The sequence below is a fragment of the Oncorhynchus mykiss genome, chromosome 8 (assembly GCF_057628025.1).
Source record: "Oncorhynchus mykiss isolate SJ-2025 chromosome 8, ASM5762802v1, whole genome shotgun sequence".
Taxonomy (NCBI): Eukaryota; Metazoa; Chordata; class Actinopteri; order Salmoniformes; family Salmonidae; genus Oncorhynchus; species Oncorhynchus mykiss.
In genome coordinates this window covers 62,935,046-62,958,807 of record NC_143029.1, presented here as the reverse complement: position 1 = coordinate 62,958,807, position 23,762 = coordinate 62,935,046, and the positions used below count along the sequence as shown (strand labels likewise).

At 41.1% G+C, this 23,762-nt stretch overlaps 1 protein-coding gene across 29 annotated transcripts in view; it reads right to left on the bottom strand.

Moving 5' to 3' along the window:
• The window catches only part of LOC110530278 (high affinity 3',5'-cyclic-AMP phosphodiesterase 7A), a 49,431-nt gene that overhangs the window by 11,502 nt on the left and 14,167 nt on the right, over positions 1–23,762 (bottom strand). For 7 of the 29 annotated variants that reach the window (XR_016482510.1, XR_016482511.1, XR_016482517.1 and 4 more), the window contains exons 2-8: positions 5,287–5,356; positions 4,270–4,359; positions 2,707–2,861; positions 2,527–2,590; positions 2,099–2,194; positions 1,854–1,954; positions 1,441–1,572 (exon numbers count right to left, since the gene is read on the bottom strand). Coding sequence is in view for 12 of the 29 variants with exons in the window: in XM_021613201.3 (XP_021468876.2) it covers positions 1,441–1,572; positions 1,854–1,954; positions 2,099–2,194; positions 2,527–2,590; positions 2,707–2,861; positions 4,270–4,359; positions 5,287–5,356 (708 nt within the window). In the remaining 17 variants the exon portion in view is untranslated. Of the gene's footprint in view, positions 1–1,440; positions 1,573–1,853; positions 1,955–2,098; positions 2,195–2,526; positions 2,591–2,706; positions 2,862–4,269; positions 4,360–5,286; positions 5,357–17,713; positions 18,068–23,762 lie in introns of those variants that run through there. The other 22 variants (XR_016482514.1, XR_016482515.1, XR_016482523.1 and 19 more) reach the window with 11 other exon arrangements.

Below are 23,762 nucleotides of genomic sequence, written 5' to 3'. Positions count from 1 at the left end.
AGTAGAGAGTAGGACTAACCACATTTACTTGACTGGTCGATTGTTTGGTCGATAGGCTGATGGTCGACCGAGATTTCTTTAGTCGAACAGTCACAATTAATACATTTTTTCCTGGTGCACAAGACACCTGTCTGATTCGCACCCGTCTCAGTGGTCTAATAAATTGGAGGCCACAGGGATGGCACAGTCCATCACTCTAAGACATTTGATACTGCAACTGTATATGTAAAAATAATGGTGAAATCAAATATATATTTTTTTAAATGCACTTTCTTCCGGGTTGGATATGGTAGCTGCCCGCCGTTCTGAAACAGAATCTTTAGTGCGCTGTAGAATTGGCGCCTTTCCCTATGTCACTATGTGCATAACAGCAAAATTAGCATATTGGGATTGAGAACAATGCAGCAGGGGTAGCAGCAGAGGCGAGGAAACAGCCCTTGCCTTAAGCCCTATTCGGACAGGATTAGTTTTACTGGGGTTGGTCGGGTAATGTAATTATGTGCACAAGCACAAAACATCTGTTATTTTAGTCCCGCCGAATCAGTAATGTCAGTAATTTGTACATGGTAGGAGAGTAACAATTCCAACCAGAATAACCTACTGTTTTTTGGCAAACTCCAAGGTCCACTGATAATACTAGTGCCGTCTGAATCAACAACCCTGTGTGTTGCTCACGGTTTGAGCAAGAAAACAATAACTGATTTCATAAATTGAACATAGTGCTGTGTATAGCCTAAATATGAAGGGCCTACATGTATCAACGTTCGCAGTGAATGCCTTTGTTTATATGTTTTGTGCGTATGAATTGAATATTGCCAAATGTATCAGTAAAAAATATTGTGCCTATTTAATGTAACCCTTGCTGTTAATTGATCGCAAAGCAGCATACAACTGACCTAAAGTTTTGGAAATGATAAGTTCACATTCTCATCCATAGCCTTAGAACGCATCTCAAGTGATGTAGGCTGGGGGGCATTTTGGACGTCTACTGCAGATCGCTAAAATATCCTAATGATTATGATCATACTTCCTCTATTCAAATATTATTGCGACACTACTGTATACCAAAGACGGTTTGGTATGGTTTACAAACTTGGGAACCAAGCTCAAGTTATCAGTGTAGCCCAATTATTGCCTAACACAGCGTGACCATCGGGCTCTTTCTTGAGTCATTTGCGTGTCTTAATTATTGAATTAATAAACAGTGTGCTTAAAGCGTCAGACAAGCTCAGCGCATATGTAGTTGGTTTTATTCAAAACACAGGGTGTGTCTGTATATATATGGAAAAATAAGTTTAAACGTTTAGACCAATCGAGTGGTCGAAAGAACAGGACGACTCTCGTGAAGTAGTACGTTATTGATCCCAGTTTGGAAAATTGGTTTTATCACCACAAGCATCAACATTGAGCCCAGAGGCTATTTTCAGTATAGGGCCTTACCTTGTACAGTGCAGCTAGATAATGGTTTGTTTTTATGAGGAAAGGCTGGTTGACACCTGGATGGTCCAGATCATGGGTGGCAGCAGCCAGCAGACCCAGCAGGAGATCACAGGAAGTCATCGTCTCAGCAAGCTGCAAAACACAGAACCCTCCTCATCAGACTCCTCATGAAGAGGTACAGTTGGAACAAACTTCTCCAGGTGTACTTGTAGGTTATACTTTTTTTGGTCCACACATTTTGAAGGCTACAGCACTTACAAAAACCTACACATCTTTCTACAAAATAAAACACTACAAAAAATAAACACATTTTCAAAAAAAATGTAAAAAGCTTAAGAGTATTGATCTGTTTTGAGGACATTCAGTTGTAGATGAGTTATTTGTTGGTGGTTAACAGTGTAATTTCCTCTCACCTTGGGCTCCTGCAGGTAACAATACATGGCCTGAGTCACGTCCGCAGCGTGGACTGCATTGTGGTAGGGGTTCAGGCTGCGGTAGTCCTCTTGAATCATGACTAACAACAACAACAACATTACGTATTCATTTCACTTGGCGAGAGTTTCAACTATGCATTACCACTTCATTCAAGTAGACAATATTGGGTTTAAATAAACCCATGTCCCAGTGCAATACGGTGTATTTAATTTAATTTCAATACCTAAAAATCTTCTAAGTTTAACCATGTCCAACTGAAAGAGCTCAATTAACCCATAACTGTTGAATAAGTGAAAGGTCAGGTTGACGAGGCTGTTCCCTGTAAGTAAGCAGAACAGAAACAATGAATCAACAAATGCATAATAACACTGCAGTTTGTAATAACAGATAAAGGAAGGGACACATGATGTAATAGTCCTCCTTAATCTAAAGCTGAACTCTAACCACATCTACTTAGTCTAGCAAAACACCATCCACAATAAAATCACGTCATTCTCCATCCACATTTATAGAAAACTATTATGTGATTGAACATTTTCCAAATGAAAATAGAGAGCAATACATGTCAGGGTGAGAAAATAAAGCAGGCATGCATTGCATTTACAATTCTTAAACAGTAGAGGGCAACAATCACCTAGGAAACCACCTTACCGTTTGTAAGTCTATCAAAAAGGAACATGTCAAAGTTCCAGTTTCCAACCTTCTCCAGCATTAACTGAAATACAAGAAGAATTATACTGGGTTACAATTATCACCTGACCAATTTTTACTCAGTGATACTACAATACTTACATATTTAGGAAGTATTGTGCTGGATAGATTGCCACTAACCTTGGCTTGACCTGTGTAGTCATCATCAAGGATGTAGCCTAGTGGGTTGGAGGCTGGGATGCCGCGGATGAACCGTGACGAGTGGAGGTACCTCTGAAAGCTCAGCAGCCTGCGGACATTCCTGGCAGACACAGGCCCCGCAGACTGGGGTCGGGCTGTGGAAACAAAAGCACAGGATGATTAGCTATGGTTGAAATGTACTCACTTTGCTCTAAAGCTAAGCCGAGTTTATATAGCTAACAACTTAATTCATTTCCAGGTAAGAGTAACATGATGCTTTGTTGCATTATTTTTCAAGTAGCTTTCAAGAGATGTCCATCTCCACAACCGCCAGAAGTTCTCTTACCACCTTTTTTCCCCATAGCTAAGTAATATTTCAAGTTGCAGTTGGCTAGCTAACTACTTCACATGCATTGCTGTTATGATTTTTAAAATATTTTAAAAAACACCATCAGTTGGCTTTTGGAGCTCTAGAACACTGAAAGGTTTTCAAGCAGTTCTACTACAGAATTCCATTCTCCGTATGTGCACACAACTCTAATCTACACTCTGTACTAAAAGCAGAGCACAGCATATCATTGAGGACAAAGTTTTTTTTTAAACTCAAAAAAGTCAATAACATTAGGGTTAATACTGTACTGTAATAACCTCAATATAGAACAGATGCATTCCACGAAAGTTAGAATAATAACCTGTTAACTGTGAAACGTTTTGAAAAGACGTGGGTAGTGTCAAGAGTCCCAAGTCAATTCGAACAGTGAGTAGCATTGACAGAGGACAAACACAAGAGAGGATTTGAGCCCGCCATGCCGTGGCCACCCCCACCACTGTGACTAGTGCAAAGAGGTGTGAGTGTGCAGACATGCTGCTGACACAGCAGCCCATTCTCCAGCCAGCTGGCAGCCCACCAGTCGGAGTACTGCATTGTCAACGCACACTCACCAACCATGGCAGACTAGCAAGCCTCAAATGGCCTTTTGCAGCAAACCTGCATTCTAGAAAACTCTTGGAAAGATCAAGGCATTAACAAACAAAGCCAGGATTAATGTCTAATGTCTAATAGGCGATGGTCCCAAAACATTCTAAAATGCAATATTGATTGCTGGAAAGTTTTACACAGTCAGCAAACGCAACACATATGATCACGTCAATAGGACAGCCAGCTGGATGGCTTCCATTGATCAATTTGTTAGAGACTTTGTACAATGGTCTTTTCATAGACCTTTTCAGAAGATCCAATTTGACAAGTGGATAATATCAAATGCTTTAATATCATTAATTCAAGCACATGACCGTTTTAAATGTCATATTAGTTGAAATTATATAATCATATCCACTACAGTATGTGGATGTGTATCTTGCCTACATTTAGATGAGGGATTGTTGAGTGTCCACTTCACATCTGCCATTTAATTCATAAGTCAAGTTATCATACAGGGTTACTTCAATCATAAGAGCTACAAGCAACAAATCATGGGTTGTAAAATGGTTCAGCTTCTTTATTGATAGAAGGGGTTTAAGCGGTGGTCACACAATGAATGGGAGTTTTTGGTTCATACTTACAGTGCAAAGTTCGGAAATCGACACACAAGTAAGGATGGGACCCTCTTGGTTCCGGTTCAAACCCCACTTGGCTTCTGACTCTCACATCTCCTAGAAGGAATGGGAAAACACGGTCCTCAAGGTACTGGCAATAAAGAGGTGTTTCATTCAATAATGCACTGGGCCTGCAGAGACTGAGCTGTGTCTCAAATAGCTCCTTATTCCCAGGACCCATAGGGCTCTGGGACCCATAGGGCTCTGGGACCCATAGGGCTCTGGGACCCATAGGGCTCTGGTCAAAAGTAGTGCACAACATAGGGGATAGCGTGCCCTTTGGGAGGCAAAGGCTGAGGCAACACAGACACAGCTGAAGAGGAAGCATGGCTGTGACACATTAGTATTCACATTGGTGTCAGTGAGCTGAATAGAGAGGCAGGCTTCTCTTTTCAGACTAGATCAAAACAGACTCTGCAGTTATATTAGATAGAGTTGGGTAGTTATCTAGTTGGGAGACATCTTACATTCCTCGCCTGTGATATAAAACATCTTAAGAACTGTTAGCCATACTGACTAAGAAAGAGTACGTGTTAAAGATCCTGTATTCATAAGAGACAGGATCGTAAAACAGAAACACATACCCTTTCTTAGTCAGTATGTCTAAAGTACTATTAGACCTTACATTTACATTTTTAGAAGACTCTTATCCAGGGCAACTTTCAGGAGCAATTAGGGTTAAGTGCCTTGCTCAAGGGCACATCGACAGAGCATTGTCGGCTCGGGGATTCTAACCAGCAACCTTTCAGTTACTGGCCCAATGCTCTAACCACTAGGCTACCAGCCACCTTGCTGGGTAAGATTACCCACAGATGTACATACAAGATTAGACATGGGACAGCAATAGAGCTATTGCTTATCTACTAATTAACAAACATGCATCAAAACATTACTTAAATCATCAATATTCATATGGGTGGTGAAAAGGGTCATACGATATGTTTCAATATATATGGATTGAGAAAAATCAAGTGAATATCATACCATACGTACCGAGCATCCGAATGTAGAGAGCTGTTTGATTCTCACTGTCATAAGAGATCGCCCCTCGTCTCTGAAAGGACACAAGGAAGGGATCATTAAGGCCTCAGACACACCAATAGAGTTTGCTGGCCGAGTGCGCACCGATTTTACATGTAGAATCGTGTGAAGAATTTCGCAGTCAGACGTCTATAGTGGGTGGTCTTACAAAAGCATTTACGACGCACATTTCACAGAGTTGGTAACATAATACGCAGTAAAAACAGAAACATTGAACAAACCGCCTCTCCTCCCCTAGTAACTGCTCTGCGGCACTTCTACTGTAACAGTCAGGGGAGGTGAGGGGTGCCCTTCTGCTGTGTCACATGCAGCTGTAGCCATGTGACAGTGGAGGACATTAAAGCCCTCTGCAGGACCCAGTCATTCTTTACACTTCAGGGGTCATGCAGAGCTCCCTGCAGTGAGAGAGAGGACCCTGGAGCACACAGTTTCTTCCAAACACCAGCAAGTTTGGTAAATGAACAGAAATGCACTGTTATTCCTTGTTACTATTTCTTCCAACTCAACAAAATATTCAGATATTTTATTTCAACTCTGTGTTGTCCCAATTCAGTTATCCATCTCGTCAAACTCTCAAGACAAACTCACAATTAAATGTGCCTCTTCTTGGTAAAGTACGTATTTAAAGGTATTTAAAAAGGGATCTGTGATAGATTCCCAGTACTGTTGTCCAAACCCTTGCCCAAGCTCAGTTTCAGCTAATGAAGCTAAAAACACAGCTGGCCTGTGGGAAATTGCTCACCCAGAGAATGCTGTCTAATTAGCAGCAACAGGATGGGTTTCAGTATTGGCCACTGGGAAAATCACACAAACCACATGGAGCAAAGCGAACCACTCAAATGTCACCACTCACTTTTCCACCACCCAAAGACGCCACAATGATTTTGGACATAGTCTTTAATGATAAAAGCTCTCAAATGATGGAACCCTAACAGGTCCCCACTGGTGTCCTAAACCATAAACAACAAAAACTACAACATTTGACAAAACTTTTAACAGTATTTATTTATGCTCCTCCCCCTCCCTTCCTCCATTTTTCTGCTCTTCCCCTCGCCCTCTGATGCAAATGCTCTCTCAGCTCACCGGGGTGTCCCCAGATGGCATAAAATTCGAACTATGACGTCAATCCGCTCAACATATTTGCATAATTGATATTCCTCCATCAGCCAAGCCCTAGCCGCATAAGCGCTGTTGAATGCAAAGGCTTAAGACATATGCCATACCGGCTTCTCTGGCCAGTGGCTGTACTTATACAGTCTTGCATGTAACTTTGCACTGAGTTTAGATTACAAGACCTGAAATGTGTGGTACTTGTAGACAATGTTCCCTAATTTTTTTCAGCACTGAGTACAATTCAAGTCAACTGAAAGCAAACGTGAAGGTTATAAAAATTCTATGCAACTTCTGGCGTGCATTTTATGTGAACACAGACTGTACCCGCTTTAAGTTACAGTTATAACCGTGGCCAAGTAGGCTACTGTGGCTATTGGATCATAATGTAGACCTATCAGAGTGCCCGAACATAAAAAAATGGAGAAAATGCATCCCATAACATTTTAACATGGAAATAGCTGTTCAATCATTCAGCCTACAGTAGCAGCCAATGGTGTTCAACGTAGGCCTCGATTCCGTGAGACTTTTGGAAAAAATATGCAGGGCTTGACAACCTGTTTATCCACTTGTCTTTTAGACAAGGAAGTGACTGAAGATTTGTTGTTTGATGAAAGAAACCACTTTACAAAATTAAGTTATTATTATTATTATTCCCATAGCATTATTACAGTGAATCAGACAAACTATGCTAGCTAGCCTATTGGCTACTTAGCTTATTCAAGCCTGTCTCAAAATACAAGACAGAAAAACATTTCTTTACCTAACTGGCTTTTTAAAGATGGCTAGAAATGCACACATTAAGTGCTCTGTTTGGAAGCAACCACTCCCTCATTTATGAGTAGAAATGATCTATAACTGGGCTACTAACTCACTTACTAGCAAAGAATATAAACAAATCTGCACACGTTGCAGATCTCAAAACAAGCGCATCTACTTATTTATTTATTTTATTTAACTAGGCAAGTCAGTTAAGAACAAATTCTTATTTTCAATGACGGCCTAGGAACAAACTGCGTTGGTCAGGGGCAGAACGAAAGATTTATACCTTGTCAGCTCGGGGGTTTGAACTTGCCGGTTACTAGTCCAACGCTCTAACCACTAGGCTACCCTGCCGCCCCACTCATGCTGTAAACACAGTCCAGTTCAAAGGAATGGCACAGATCCATATACTGTATGGCAATGGTCTATTTGCATATAGAGATACTGCAGCTCTGATTGGTTATGCTGCACTGGTCTGTAGAATCATGCCTGTCAATGCAATAGAATCGTTCTCCGGTGCGTTCAGCCTACAAGAAAATCCCTTGCATACCAAATCTTGCATAGTTAATTTTGTTTCTGTGTGTTTTACTGAAAGTGGCTAATATTGGCAATTCCCACAGTAGAAGGAAACGTTGTTAGGTGTTACCTCAACCTTCTAAATTTCCCCTTTAGTTAAGTTCAATCTTGTGCAGAGCGGCTGAGGGTACTTTAAAGATATTTACATATATTTTTTAGTATCCATTAATGAAAGTACAGAAATTGTATTCTTTATCTAAACAGTACTTACAGTCCAGAGCACACAGTAAGTTTCAAATGAGACCAAAGACTGGTTTTGTAGCATCTACAGACTCATCATTGTAGTGTCTTAAAACTTCTAGTGACACCCCATCCCGTGAACGGGACCATTGTCATCATCTGACACTAATTAGCATAACGCAAAATACATAAATCTTCCTAGAAAATCTTCCTATTCATGAAAATCACAAGTGAAACATATTGGAACACAGCTTAGCCTTTTGTTAATCACCCTGTCATCTCAGATTTTCAAAATATGCTTTACAGCCAAAGCTAGACAAACATTTGTGTAAGTTTATCGATAGCCTAGCATAGCATTATGCCTTGCTAGCAGCAGGCAACCTTGTCACAAAAATCTGAAAAACAATCCAATTAAATCGTTTACCTTTGATGAACTTCGGATGTTTTCACTCACAAGACTCCCAGGCAGATAGCCAAAGTTCATTTTTTCCCAAAATAATATTTTTGTAGGCGAAATAGCTCCGTATGTTCTTCACGTTTGGCTGAGAACTCGACCGAAAATGCGGTCACGACAACGGCGAAAAAATATTCCAAATTAGCTCCATAATATCGACAGAAACATGGCAAACGTTGTTTATAATCAATCCTCAAGGTGTTTTTCAAATATCTATTTGATAATATATCAACCGGGACAATTGGTTTCTCAGTAGAAGCGATTGGAATAATGGCTACCTCTGTATTTTACGCGAGAATTTCTCTGGGAGCATCAGGTGACCACTTGCGCAATGAAGCCGCCCTACGGGTATTCTTCAACATGAATGCGTAAAACTACGTCACAATGCTGTAGACACCTTGGGGAATACGTAGAAAGCGTAATCTGGTTGATAGGGCATTCACAGCTCAATATGGACGCATCGGAACGCAGGGCTTTCAAAAGATGAGTCACTTCCGGATTGGATTTTTCTGACACAAAGAAAAGTATTCAACTATATTTTACCAAATGGGGCTTTCTTCTGTATACCACCCCCTACCTTGTCACAACACAACTGACTGTCTCAAACACATTAAGGAAAGAAAATCCACAAATTAACTTTCAACAAGGTACACCTGTTAAGTGAAAAGTACCTCACGAAGCTGGTTGAGAGAATGCCAAGAGTGTGCAAAGCGGTCATCAAATATAAAATATATTTTGATTTGTTGAACACTTTTTGGGTCACTACATGATTCCATATGTGTTATTTCATAGTTGTGATGTCTTCACTATTATTCTTCATCGAAAGCGCACGCACTTGGAATGAAATCAGACCCCTTGACCTTTTCCACATTTTGTTACGTTACAGCCTTACTCTAAAATGTATAAAATAGTTTTTTTCCTTCATCAATCTACACACAATAGCCCAGAATGACAAAGCAAAAACTGTTTCTTGAATTTTGTGCAAAAAAATAAAAACTGAAATACCTTATTTACATAAGTATTCAGAGACGTTACTCAGTACTTTGTTGAAGCACCTTTGGCAGTGATTACAGCCTCCAGTCGTCTTGGGTATGACACTAAGCTTGGCACACCTGTATTTGGGGAGTTTCTCCCATTCTTATCTGCAGATCCTCTCAAGCTCCGTGAGGTTAGATGGGGAGCGTCAATGCACAGCTATTTTCAGGTCTCTCCAGAGATTGGGCTCTGGCTGGGCCACTCAAGGACATTGAGACTTTTCCCGAAGCCACTGATGAAAATCTGCTCCAGAGCGCTCAGGACCTCTCTGGGGCGAAGGTTCATCTTCCAACATCTTCATCTTCCAACATTGCCTTGGCTGTGTGCTTAGGGTTGTTGTCCTGTTGGAAGATGAACCTTCGCCCCAGAGAGGTCCTGAGCGCTCTGGAGCAGATTTATCAATGATCTCTCTGTACTTTGCTCCATTCATCTTTCCTTAAATCCTGACTAGTCTCCCAGTCCCTGCCACTGAAAAACATCACCAAATGTATGATTTTACCACCACCATGGGATGGTGCAAGGATTCCACCAGACATGACGCTTGACATTCAGGCCAAAGACTTCAATCTTGTTTTCATCAGACCTGAGAATATTGTTTCTCATGGTCAGAGTCCTTTAGGTGCCTTTTGACTATGAAGGCCTGATTGGTGAAGTGCTGAAGAGATGGGAGAATCTTCCAGAAGGACAATCATCTCCACAGAGGAACTCTAAAGCTCTGTCAAGAGTGACAATCGCATTCTTTGTCACCTCCCTGACCAAGGCCCTTCTTCCCCGATTGCTCAGTTTGGCCGGCAGCCAGCTCTAGGAAGAGTCTTGGTGGATCCAAACTTATTCTATTTAAGAATGATGGAGGCCACTGTGTTCTTGGGGACCTTCAATGCTGCAAAACGTTTTTGGTACCCTTCCCCAGATCTGTGCATCGACACAATCCTGTCTCGGAGCTCTTTGGACAATTCCTTCGACCTCATGGCTTGGTTGTTGCTCTGACAGGCACTGTCAACTGCGGGACCTTATATAGCCTGGTGCGTTCCTTTCCAAATCATGTCCAATCAATTGAATTTACCACAGGTGGACCAATCAAGTTGTAGAAACATCTCAAGTATGATCAATGGAAACAGGATGCACCTGAGCTCCATTTCAAGTCGCTTTGCAAAGGGTCTGAATACTTATGTAAATAAGGTATCAGTTTTAATACATTTGCTAAAATTTCTAAAAACTTGTTTTTGCTTTGTCATTATGGGGTATTGTGTGTAGATTGATGAGGAAAAACATTTATTTAATACTTTCCGAAGGCACTGTGTGAATGTGTGTGTGTGTGTGTGTGTGTGTGTGTGTGTGTGTGTGTGTGTGTATGTGTGTACATATATATGGCCGATTCATGGCTTCATAACAATCAGTAATCTGCCTTTTTGGATGCCGATTATGGCCGATTACATTGCAATCCATGAGGAAACTGAGTGGCAGGCTGACCACCTGTTACGTGAGTGCAGCGTCAAAAGGACCTTGTGGCTGCAAGGAGCCAAGGTAAGTTGCTAGCTAGCATTAAACTTATCTTATAAAAAACAATCAATCTTCACATAATCACTAGTTAACTACACATGGTTTATGACATTACTAGGTTAACTAGCATGTCCTGCATTGCATATGATCAAAGCGGTGCCTTTTAATTTATCATCGAATCACAGCCTACTTCGCCAAATGGATGATGATTTAACAAAAGCACATTCGCGAAAAAAGCACAATCGTTGCACAAATGTACCTAACCATAAACATCAATGCCTTTTTTTAAAATCAATACACAAAAGGTTATTTTTTTAAACCTGCATATTTAGTTAAAATAAATTTCATGTTTGCAGGCAAAATTAACTAGGGAAATTGTGTCACTTCTCTTGCGTTCAGTGCAAGCAGAGTCAGGGTATATGCAACAGTTTAGGCCGCCTGGCTCGTTGCTAACTGTGTGACCGTAATTAATTTGCCCGAATTTTACATAATTATGACATAACATTGAAGGTTGTGCAATGTAACAGCAATATTTAGAGACTTAGGGTTGCCACCTGTTTGATAAAATAAGGAACGGTTCAGTATTTCACTGAAAGAATAAACGTTTTGTTTTCGAAATGATAGTTTCTGGATTTGACCATATTAATGATTAACGTATTTCTGTGTTTATTATAATTAAGTCTATGATTTGATATTTGATAGATCAGGCTGACTGAGCGGTGGTAGGTAGCACTGCTCAGTTGCGTTTACCAGCAGCTCTTAGCAATGCCTGATTCACAGCGCTGTTTATGACTTCAAGCCTATCAACTCCCGAGATTAGGCTGGCAATACTAAAGTGCCTATAAGAACATCCAATAGTCAAAGGTGTATGAAATACAAATATACAAATGGTAGAGAGAAAAATAGTTAACGCATCATAATTCCTGTAAAAACTACAACCTAAAACATCTTAACTGGGAATATTGAAGAACTGGAGATATTGAACCACCAGCTTTCATATGTTCTCATGTTCTGAGCAAGGAACTTAAACATTTGCTTTTTTACATGGCACATATTGCACTTTTACACACACACACTTATTTTGTTTAGCTCTCCTGGCTGTGACATTGATGAACTAGCGCAAGCACATTTGTAGTTGATTCATTTGGAGCACAACCCTGCATCCTCGCCATCACACAATAACTGTTATTCATGCAATCCAAAAACAGCCCAATATAAATTGCAATCTGGGTCAGGTTGCCATGATTTGAAAGCTTGTTCTATTGCCAACATGACTAGCTAAATTATAAAATATGATCTTACAGTGTTAGGCTTTCAAAAGGCAATTCTGACAAATAGATCATAATCATGGTGCTCATAGAAAGGGGTCATGAGTGCATTCAGTTGTGCCGCGGCACATTTTCTTCACAACAACCCATGGTATTTATGACGCCATGTCATCTTGTAACTGTACACCACCCATAGTGATCATAAACGTTGACACTGTATATGACATGAGTTTTATGATATGAAATGTGAAGTGCACATTTTCACTCATGGATGTTTGGCTTGCTTGTAGGACATCTAAGCGGTATTCAAGCCTCAACGTCTCATCTTACAAAATACATAGTGATCTTAATTTATAGCATTTCCCTCATTCAGTTGTCCAATTAACAGAAGGGATGGGGGCAAATCAGAACAGATGTCAGTCAAAACCCATACAGCGTATAGCATGTTACTGTACAGACACCACATTCCACTTAGTACCCCAATTTTCAACCTGTATACGGGTAGCAGTGTAAAGGGTTAAACAGTCAATTGTATGAACTATGAGACAAGAAAACGTGCCAAAGATTTTGTATACACATCAAAGCACGTCTATTCCGCTTGATTATCTTTGAGAAGAGAAGCCTTGCCAAAGTTTGACAGTGTTATTGTTAATACTGGCTGCTCCCTGTGTCTGTTTGCGGAGGGTTATCCAATTGTGTTTATGTGGCAGCTAATGATACAGTATGCTGACACAGATTGGACATTGTACTACTTCACTATTCTTTTATTGAGTGAGAGTAATCTATTCCATCATAATGTATGGGGCTGAATCAGTGTCAAATCAAATCAAATTGTATTTGCCACATACACATGGTTAGCAGATGTTAATGCGAGTGGAGCTAAATGCTTGTGCTTCTAGTTCCGACAGTGCAGTAATCTAACAAGTAATCTAACAAATTCACAACGACTACCTTATACATACACACACACTCAATGCAAGGGGATGGAATAAGAATATGTACATATAATTATATGGATGTGTGATGGCCGTGCGGCATAGGCAAGATGCAATAGATGATATAAAATACAGTATATACACATGAGATAAGTAATGTAGGATATGTAAACATTATTAAAGTGGCATTATTTAAAGTGACTAGTGATACCATTATTACATACATTTATTAAAGCGGCCAGTGATTTGAGTCTGTGTTAGTGATGGCTGTTTAACAGTCTGATGGCCTTGAGATAGAAGCTGTTTTCAGTCTCTTGGTCCCAGCTTTGATGCACCTGTACTGGATGATAGCAGGGTTCACAGTGAGGGTTTTAGGTGACAAGTCATTTCTTCAGCCTCCTGAGGTTGCTGTCTGTGTGGGTGGACCATTTCAGTTTGTCCATGATGTGTACACCGAGGAACTTAAAAATTTTCCACCTTCTCCAGGACTGTCCCGTCGATGTGGATAGGGGGGTGCTCACTCTGCTGGTTCCTGAAGTCCACGATCATCTCCTTTGTTTTGTTGACGTTGAGTGAGAGGTTATTTTCCTGACACCACACTCCGAGGTCCCTCACCTCCTACCTGTAGGCTGTCTTGTAGTAGTGTAATCTGCAAACTTGATGATTGAGTTGGAGGCGTGCATGGCCACGCAGTCATGGGTGACAGGGAGTACAGGAGAGGGCTGAGAACACACCCTTGTGGGGCCCAAGTGTTGAGTATCAGCGGGATGGAGATGCTGTTTCCTACCTTCACCACCTGGGGGTGGCCTGTCAGGAAGTCCAGGACCCAGCTGCACAGGGCCGGGTCGAGACCCAGGGTCTCAAGCTTAATGATGAGTTTGGAGGGTACTATGGTGTTGAATGCTGAGCTGTAGTCAATGAACAGCATTCTTACAGTTATTCCTCCTGTCCAGATGGGATAGGGCAGTGTGCAGTGTGACGGCGATTGCATCGTCTGTGGACCTATTGGGGCGGTAAGCAAATTGGAGTGGGTCTATGGTATCAGGTAAGGTGGAGGTGATATGATCCTTGACTATTCTCTCAAAGCATTTCATGATGACAGAAGTGAGTGCTATAGGGCGATAGTCATTTAGTTAGTTACCTTAGCTTTCTTGGGAACAGGAACAATGGTGGCCATCTTGAAGCATGTGGGAACAGCAGACTGGGATAGGGATTGATTGAATATGTACATAAATGCACCAGCCAGCTGGTCTGCGGACGCTCTGAGGACGCGGCTAGGGATGCCATCTGGGCCAGCAGCTTTGCAAGGGTTAACATGTTTAAACGTTTTACTCACTTCAGCCGCGGTGCAGGAGAGCCCACAGTCTTTGGTAGTGGGCCATGTCGGTGGTACTGTATTGTCCTCAAAGAATATGTTTCATTTGTCTGGGAGAGAGGATGAGTAGGACATCGACGTCTATCTCTACTTTATCATCCTCAATTCAAGCCAGATACTGGCAATTGCACAAACAGCAGAGTCGTAGTTTATGGGCAGACACAATACTACTACATTACATACAGCCTAGGCTTTTGTTTAAAAAAGCTAATCTAATATGAACTAAACAGACAAAGCAGTATATTAAAACCTTGGTTTGAAGGCGCCAGTGTTTACACAAATCAGTTCTGTTTATGGCAGCCAGATCCGGGGTATATCAGGCTCTCACAGGGACGGAGGCTGTTAGACAACCAACCTTACCATGCCCATATGTGCTTCACACAAGCTATCCAGACAAGCAACTGGCATCTTGTCACATGGAGCTATGAGGGCTGTGTCAGGCCCAGCGTGCGTCACTACCGGCTTGCCTCGCTGCACTCCAAACACTGTGGCGTCTGTCAGGCTGGGACGGACATATGCCTCCATCCCTCATGCCACTCGCTCCTATTAAAATGCTTGACATTCAATGCTACATTCACAAGTCAACACATGACTGCTGCTCACGATTCTGGGCCCGTATCCACAAAGCATCTCAGAAAAGGTCCTATAATATTACTGTTAAATCAACACACTCGTCACTACCATTTAACAACGCTTTGGCAGTTTGGCATCCAAAAACTTGCCGATAATGTTGCATAAAACATTTGAAGGGTCTATAATTTTCATTCAACACAAAGTTAACATTGGCACCTAGACGCTTTTAATTGCCCAACTGCTAGGCATATTTTTTAACAACCTGTTATTGTGCTCCAAAGGCATAACGTATGTTCACTTGTGAATGAAATAACATGTTGGTTAATTAAATAACTGAACAAAAATGTGTGGTTATAAGTATTTCGGCATATCCTGTGAAATAGGGCTAATGTGAAATCATTGTCAAAAGCATGTAGGTCGAGATTATATATGGATTGATCATATATAAAATATCAAAAAACATTAAACAATTCTAAAGCAACTGCAAGTGACACAGTAGCCACTGACAACTCATGAGGTCTCCTAAATATCTGTCGACTAGGTGGGACTCTTATAACCAAAGAGGCTTCTTGCATAGCTTTTATTTTTACCCATAAGAGTAGGAATAAAATACTTAATGCTCAGACGATTGCTCTCAATGCAATCTTCAATGCAAGTGGACTGGCTTCAGAATTCAGTCAATCTCAGTACGTCATCATGATTGATTCCATGGTTGTCAAAATTAAAAATCAGACATTTGGTATTGATACAACATCCTTTAAAACATCACACAGTGGTACAGTGTTGTGAAAACCCAGCAAGTTTGGTGAATGAACAGAAAAGCAATGGTATTCCTTGTTACCCATAATTTCTTCCAACTCAACATCACATTCAGATATTTCATTTCAACTCTGTTCCATCCATCACAAAACTCCTAAGACAAGCTACAAATGGCCTGCGCTATCAAGACCTCATCTTCTAAGCCACCAATAAAATAAGCCAAAAAAGAACTGCAATGTACACTATGTGCAGTATATGTTATGTCTTGTGAAATGGGTGATATGTTTGATTCTACTCTACTGCTAAATCAATAAACCTATAAACCAACTACTACTTCTGCTACTAATATTACAGTAGGGTAAATCCATTTGAATTCAATAACATCTTCACAGCATCCCTTTTGATTTAAACAAAACTTTGCCCATTGTAGAAGTGGTCAGAAAGTAGGTTTCTGGACCTGAATGCAAAAACATTCAAGAGATAAAGGTGTTAAAGTGAACTCATTCTGCATACCCCACCATACCATGGAGACATCCATGTCTTCATCACTGGAAAATAGAAACGGTTGAGATTTGATATCATTTAAAAGCTTACAAACAGGGTTGTCAAACTGTTCTTTTACAATTGATGTCATTTATTAAGCTTAATTGTCAATTATCAAAAAAATGCGTAAAGTCTCATTTGTCATATTCTCATAAATTGTAGCTTAGAAATAATCTGAGGTTTTCGTTTTGTGCCCGCCATCAGTCGAGACATAACATGCTCTTGAAAACGGGGTGCGTGTTATTTCAATCATAGAAATATAATCCATAGAATGGACCTATCCCTTTCAGACCACTGCAATTTGGTGCTCAAAATGGGTCAACTTTGAGCATCTTTATCTCCTGAATGTTTTGGCATTCAGGTCTAAAAGTTAGTTTCTGACCACTTCATCCATGGGCAAACATGCATGGAAATGTTTGTTTAAATCAAAAAAGGATGCTGTCAAAAAGTGATTGAATTCATATGGATTTACCCTACTACAACAACTACAACTACCACTTCTTACATTACACAAAAATCACTGTCTTTAACTTTGACCTATAATTAAGATGGTAGTCAAACTCTCAAGACAAACTCACAATTAAATGTGCCTCTTCTTGGTAAAGTACGTATTTAAAAGTATTTAAAAAGGGATCTGTGATAGATTCCCAGTACTGTTGTCCAAACCCTTTCCCAAGCTCAGTTTCAGCTAATGAAGCGAAAACACAGCTGGCCTGTGGGAAATTGCTCACCCAGAGAATGCTGTCTAATTAGCAGCAACAGGATGGGTTTCAGTATTGGCCACTGGGAAAAATCACATAAACCACATTGAGCAAAGAGAACCACTCAAATGTCACCACTCACTTTCCCACCACCCAAAGATGCCTCAATGATTTTGGACAGAGCTTTTTTCATGAAAAACCCAAATCATGATGGAACCTTAACAGGTCCTCACTGGTGTCCTAAACTAAAAACACTTGACAAAACTACTCATAACAATATTTTACTTCAATCCAATGTGGTATTCTGCTTACGCTGTATCATTACCAAGTCTTAACTGTTCCTGATAAAACCAGCCAAAATAAAAAAAACACCCTCAAACTATCAGTCCCTGAAAATAGCAGACATACTGTACACACCATCACAACGTGAGCTCATAGTAACTCACCACACCTCCTTTCCTAGTAAGGCAGTAAACAGACACACAGTCATCGGTCTGTGCTAGAGATATCCTTTTCAAAGTCAAATCAACTTAGTGTTGATAAAGAGGCAGTTTACCTAGTAGTCCAAACTGACTGTCTGCTAGTGTCAGAGGACCTACCTTGTGGGAAATCCACCTTGTTAGAATCATAACTAAGGACCAGATCAGTACAATTCCCATTGGACCGTGTGGCCGAGGATCATACTCCCTCTCCCTGGATGTACATTCGTGTTTCTGTGTCGTGGGTCCAGCCCGGATAAATATTAGCAGACAGGCAGACGAAGGACAGCTCAAGGCCCAGGCAGGCAGAAGGGGACAGACAGAGAGTAAGCAGAGCCTTGTGCAGCTGTCTTAGCTCCAGCGCTAGCTACCTATCACCTGACTGACTGCCCAGTCCTAACACTCCAGGGACTGCCTGACAGACTGACTGGCTGGGCTGGCTGACTGACTGCCAGTCGACCGAAGGGCTGGTGTGAGGGGCACACACCACGCTCTCTCCCTTCAGCCCCATATGGACTGATGGTGTTGCACTGTGGCAACGGCCAAACACCATCATAAACACTGACACAGAGAAGGGGGGGTAGAGAGGACAAGGTGTACCAACATTACTACACCTCAATGTCACGTTATTCATGACGTAGGGGTTTGAAAATCCAAAAAGGTCAGAAGGAGATGACTGCATAGCCTGGCTTCAACAGTATGTGCGCCTTGCTAAAGGCATGGCGGTTTGGAGAGTTGGCATACAGTACATATGAATTGTCAATATGAAACATGGGACACACAATGGCAGAGATATCCTTTTAGTCAAATCAACTGTGTTGATAAGAGGGCAGTGATACCTAGTAGTCCAAACGAACTGTGTGCTGGGGTCAAATGACCTACCTTCTAGGATATTCCCCTTGTTAGAATCACAACCAAGGACCAGATCGGTACAATTCCCATTGGACCTCCCAGCAGAGGATCATACCAGTGTTCTTTCCCTGCACTTAAGGTACACATATTTGAGTTTGCCATAGCAACACGAGTCCTACAATGTAAAAACGTGGGTTCTGCTGCCAAGATGAAGACAAAAGGTTTATACTATGAGAAATGATCTCTGATAATAAGCCCAAATTAAACATGAGGGGAATGAGATCACTGACGTTCCCAAGTCTTTGTTCTACTATGCACTTAACGTCATCAGAACAATGTGGCTCCTTTTGCAACATAAACTTAGAGAAAGATTCAGTTATACCATTAACATAAGTTACAATCTTACACAATACAAGTCAGTCTGGACGATTATTGTAGGAAGAGAGACAAAGGGAAAAGTTTCTCTGAGACGCTCTGGGTCTGTAGCCTTGAATAAATGCTGTCCCAAAACAGGGTTAGGTATGCCCTCATACTCAGGCAGCGCACAGCCCGAATTAGACCCTCAACATACGTCGACATCACAGCTGATAAGTGTGGTGAACAGGGACTAGAAATAGACCACCATCACACGCCATCATCAGGCAAGGGCCTCAAACCAACAGCACAGGAAGTCTTGGGAAATTGTCATCCTCCATGCAGCAAAAGAGTTCCTGCAAGGACAGCTACGCAAATGATTCCACTCTAAAATCTAGCTAACAGGACACTTGGGATGTTTCCTGATTATTCCCTCGACTTCAGTGTCATTGAGGGGCCACGAATACAATAGTGGTGATGACGGTACCGATTTCTCTACGATAAATGCCTACTCCTAGAAAATATTAAAATGACAAACAGACCTCAATGTTAAACATGTCATATTTCAAAAGGTTAGTTACTCTAATTTTTTATTAAAAAAGATTGCAGACATTTGAAAGCAGGCCTAAATATCAACCAAATGTCAGTTGTAGAGTTAACGACCTCTTTTCCATTTGGTGGAAATGGGAATGTAAAAACTAAATGTGCAGTGTCGTACAGTGTCCTACAGTGTCCTACAGTGTCCTACAGTGTCCTACAGTGTCCTAAAAACAGGTGCATGCAGAGCAACTGTGTAAAATAAGCTCTTTCATAGATAATCCACTTAAGAGATACAGCGGATTCAGAAAATATTTAGACCGCTGGACTTTTTCCACATTGTTGCGTTACAGCCTTATTCTAACAATTCCCCATAAAAACAAAGCAAAATCTGTTTTTTTAGACATTTTTGCAAATGTATTAAAAATAAACTGAAATATGACATTTACATAAGTATTCAGACACTTTACTCAGTCCTTTGTTGAAGCACCTTTGGCAGCGATTACAGCCTTGAGTCTTCTTGGCTAGGACGCTAAAATGTGTATGTGACCAATAACATTTTATTTTATTTATTTGGGAAGTTTGTCCCATTCTTCTCTGCAGATCCTCTCAAGCTCTGTCAGGTTGGATGGGGAGTGTCGCTGCACAGCTATTTTCAGGTCTCTCCAGAGGTGTTAGATCGGGTTCAAGTCTGGGCTCTGGCTAGGCCACTCAAGGACATTCAGAGATTTGTCCTGAAGCCACTCCTGCGTTGTCTTGGCTGTGTGCTTAGGGTTGTTGTCCTGTTAGAAGGTCAACCTTCGCCCCAGTGAGGTCCTGAGTACTCTGGAGCAGGTATTCATCAACAATCTCTCTGTACTTTCCTCTGTTCATCTTTCCCTCGATCATGACTAGTCTCCCAGTAACTGCCACTGAAAAACATCCCCACAGCATGATGCTGCCACCACCATGCTTCCCCGTAGGGATGGTGCCAGGTTTCCTCCAGACGTGACGCTTGGCATTCAGGTCAAAGAGTTCAATCTTGGTTTCATAAGACCTGAGAATATTGTTTCTCTTGGTCTGAGAGTCCTTTAGGTGCCTTTTGGCAAACTCCAAGCGGGCTGTCATGTGCCTTTTATTGACAGGTGTGTGCCTTTCATGTCCAAATCATGTCCAATCAAATGAATTTACCACAGGTGGATTCCAATCAAGTCGTAGAAACATCTCAAGGATGATCAATGGAAACAGGATGCACCTGAGCTCAATTTCGAGTCTCATAGCAAAGGGTCTGAATACATATGTAAATAAGGTGTAATAAATTTGCAAACATTTCTAAAAACCTGTTTTTGCTTTATCATTATTGGGTATTTTGTGTAGATTTCTGAGGATTTGTTGTTATTTAATCCATACTTTCTGAAGGCACTGTACACATTGGAAAGCCTACAAAACCACATACCATCTGTGCCTAGTGGCGGTCCAGCAACTAAGGAGCCGATTAGGATTGAGTGGGCAACCTGGTCTCATAGACTAAATGTAATATAGGAAAAGTAAATCCTGGACATTCAAATTAGTATGATATGTTACGTTTAGCATGGTTACATAAGACAGAAGGTTACTTAAGGCAAAAAACAAAAGGAGGATGGTTGATGGTTTTTCGCTTTGTCATTATGGGGTACCGTGTGTAGACTGAGGATTTAAAAACATTTTTTTAATCCATTTTAGAATAAGGCTGTAACGTAGCAAAATGTGGAAAAAGTCAAGGGGTCTGAATACTTTCCCGAACGCACTATAGATAATATTCCACATAATACTTTCCAGTTGAATATTGTGATGACAGCAAGCTCTCTCATACTGGACATGTCTCTGTCTACATCCCAAATGGCACCCCTTTCCACTACTTTTGAACAGGGCCCAAAGGGCTGTGGTCAATAGTGCACTATATGGAGAACAGGGTGCCATTTTTCAACATAGCTTCTGTTCCATAGTCACGTGTGATGATGACGATAAAGCCATCAGAGTGCTGGAAACAGCATAACACAGGTTTGTTTGTTTTTCCAGCTCATCATGTTTCTGGCGGGTTGGGGAGAGCTACAATAATATATTAAGACGCGTCCTAGGCGCTCCCATTCAAGGATTTAAAAGGCATTTATTTCCGAAATCATCTGTGAGCTTTGAAGAGGAGACTAGTTTGAAAGCATGTGTGAGCTGGATTGAAAGAAGACTGGTTTGAACTGTAATTCCGGTTTGGCATGACACAAACAAGCAAATGAAACTGGTTGAAAAATAAGGTCAGAAGATAAACATTTCTTTATCAAAGGACAGATTATTAGGACGAAACCTGGGCTTGCATTTAGTATCAGTTCAACCTTCCTTTAGGCCTCAAAGCTGTCAAAATATGCAAATTCAGACTTCATGCAAACTAAAGTTGACCATATATTCAAATCTGACAGGACACTCGTCCACAAACAGTATGACAGGTAAATTTACCTGAAGCTCGAACAAGGCTATCCTATCAAGCACAGGCCCGTGGAATGCATACTGTAACATGTAGTGTACCGTCACCTCCCCCCTATTTTGCATAGAACCTTAGGATGTAGGCTGACAAAACTAAAATGACAATTGCGCTGAAAGGTGAAATAACCTATGCAAAAGCTGAAATGACCAAAATCAATGTATATTTTCAAAAGAACTTAGCTCTGGGATGGGCAACTGGCGAACCTAGGGTGTTGGCCCGTGGACACATTTCCAACCATATGTTTGTTTGTTTGTTTATTTAACTCTTCCAGGCAGAGTTGCAAAGAAAAAGCCATATCTCAGACTAGCCAATAAAAAGAAAAGATTAAGATGGGCAAAAGAACAATGACACTGGACAGATGAACTCTTGCCTACAAGGCCAGCATCCCAGAGTTGCCTCTTCACTGTTGAGACTGGAGTTTTGCAGGTACTATTTAAGAAGCTGCCAGTTGAGGACTTGTGAGACATCCGTTTCTCAAACTAGATACTCAAATGTAATTGTCCTCTTGCTCAATTGTGCACCGGGGACACCTACTCCTCTTCTACTCTGGTTAGAACCAGCTGGAGCTGTTCTGTGAAGGGAATAGTACACAGCGTTGTACGAGATCTTCAGTTTCTTGGCAAATTCTCGAATGGAATAGCCTTCATTTATTAGAACAAGAAAAGACTGACGAGTTTCAGGAGAAAGTCTTTGTTTCTGGCCAATTTGAGTCTGTAATCGAACCCACAAATGCTGATGCTCCAGATACTCAACTAGTCTAAAGAAGGCCAGTTGTATTGCTTCTTTAAAATCAGGACAACAGTTGTCAACTGTGCTAACACAATTGCAAAAGGGTTTTCTAATGATCAACTAGCCTTTTAAAATTATAAACTTGGACAAGCTAACACAACGTGCCATTGGAACACAAGAGTGATGGTTGCTGATAAATGGGCCTCTGTACGCCTATGTAGATATTCCATAAAAATAAAAAAAAATCATTTATTTTATATACAGTGCCTTGCGAATGTATTCGGCCCCCTTGAACTTTGCGACCTTTTGCCACATTTCAGGCTTCAAACAAAGATCTAAAACGATTTTTTTGTGAAGAATCAACAACAAGTGGGACACAATCATGAAGTGGAACGACATTTATTGGATATTTCAAACTTTTTTAACAAATCAAAAACTGAAAAATTGGGCGTGCAAAATTATTCAGCCCCTTTACTTTCAGTGCAGCAAACTCTCTCCAGAAGTTCAGTGAGGATCTCTGAATGATCCAATGTTGACCTAAATGACTAATGATGATAAATACAATCCACCTGTGTGTAATCAAGTCTCCGTATAAATGCACCTGCACTGTGATAGTCTCAGAGGTCCGTCAAAAGCGCAGAGAGCATCATGAAGAACAAGGAACACACCAGGCAGGTCCGAGATACTGTTGTGAAGAAGTTTAAAGTCGGATTTGGATACAAAAAGATTTCCCAAGCTTTAAACATCCCAAGGAGCACTGTGCAAGCGATAATATTGAAATGGAAGGAGTATCAGACCACTGCAAATCTACCAAGACCTGACCGTCCCTCTAAACTTTCAGCTCATACAAGGAGAAGACTGATCAGAGATGCAGCCAAGAGGCCCATGATCACTCTGGATGAACTGCAGAGATCTACAGGTGAGGTGGGAGACTCTGTCCATAGGACAACAATCAGTCGTATATTGCACAAATCTGGCCTTTATGGAAGAGTGGCAAGAAGAAAGCCATTTCTTAAAGATATCCATAAAAAGTGTTGTTTAAAGTTTGCCACAAGCCACCTGGGAGACACACCAAACATGTGGAAGAAGGTGCTCTGGTCAGATGAAACCAAAATTGAACTTTTTGGCAACAATGCAAAACGTTATGTTTGGCGTAAAAGCAACACAGCTCATCCCCACTGTCAAACATGGTGGTGGCAGCAT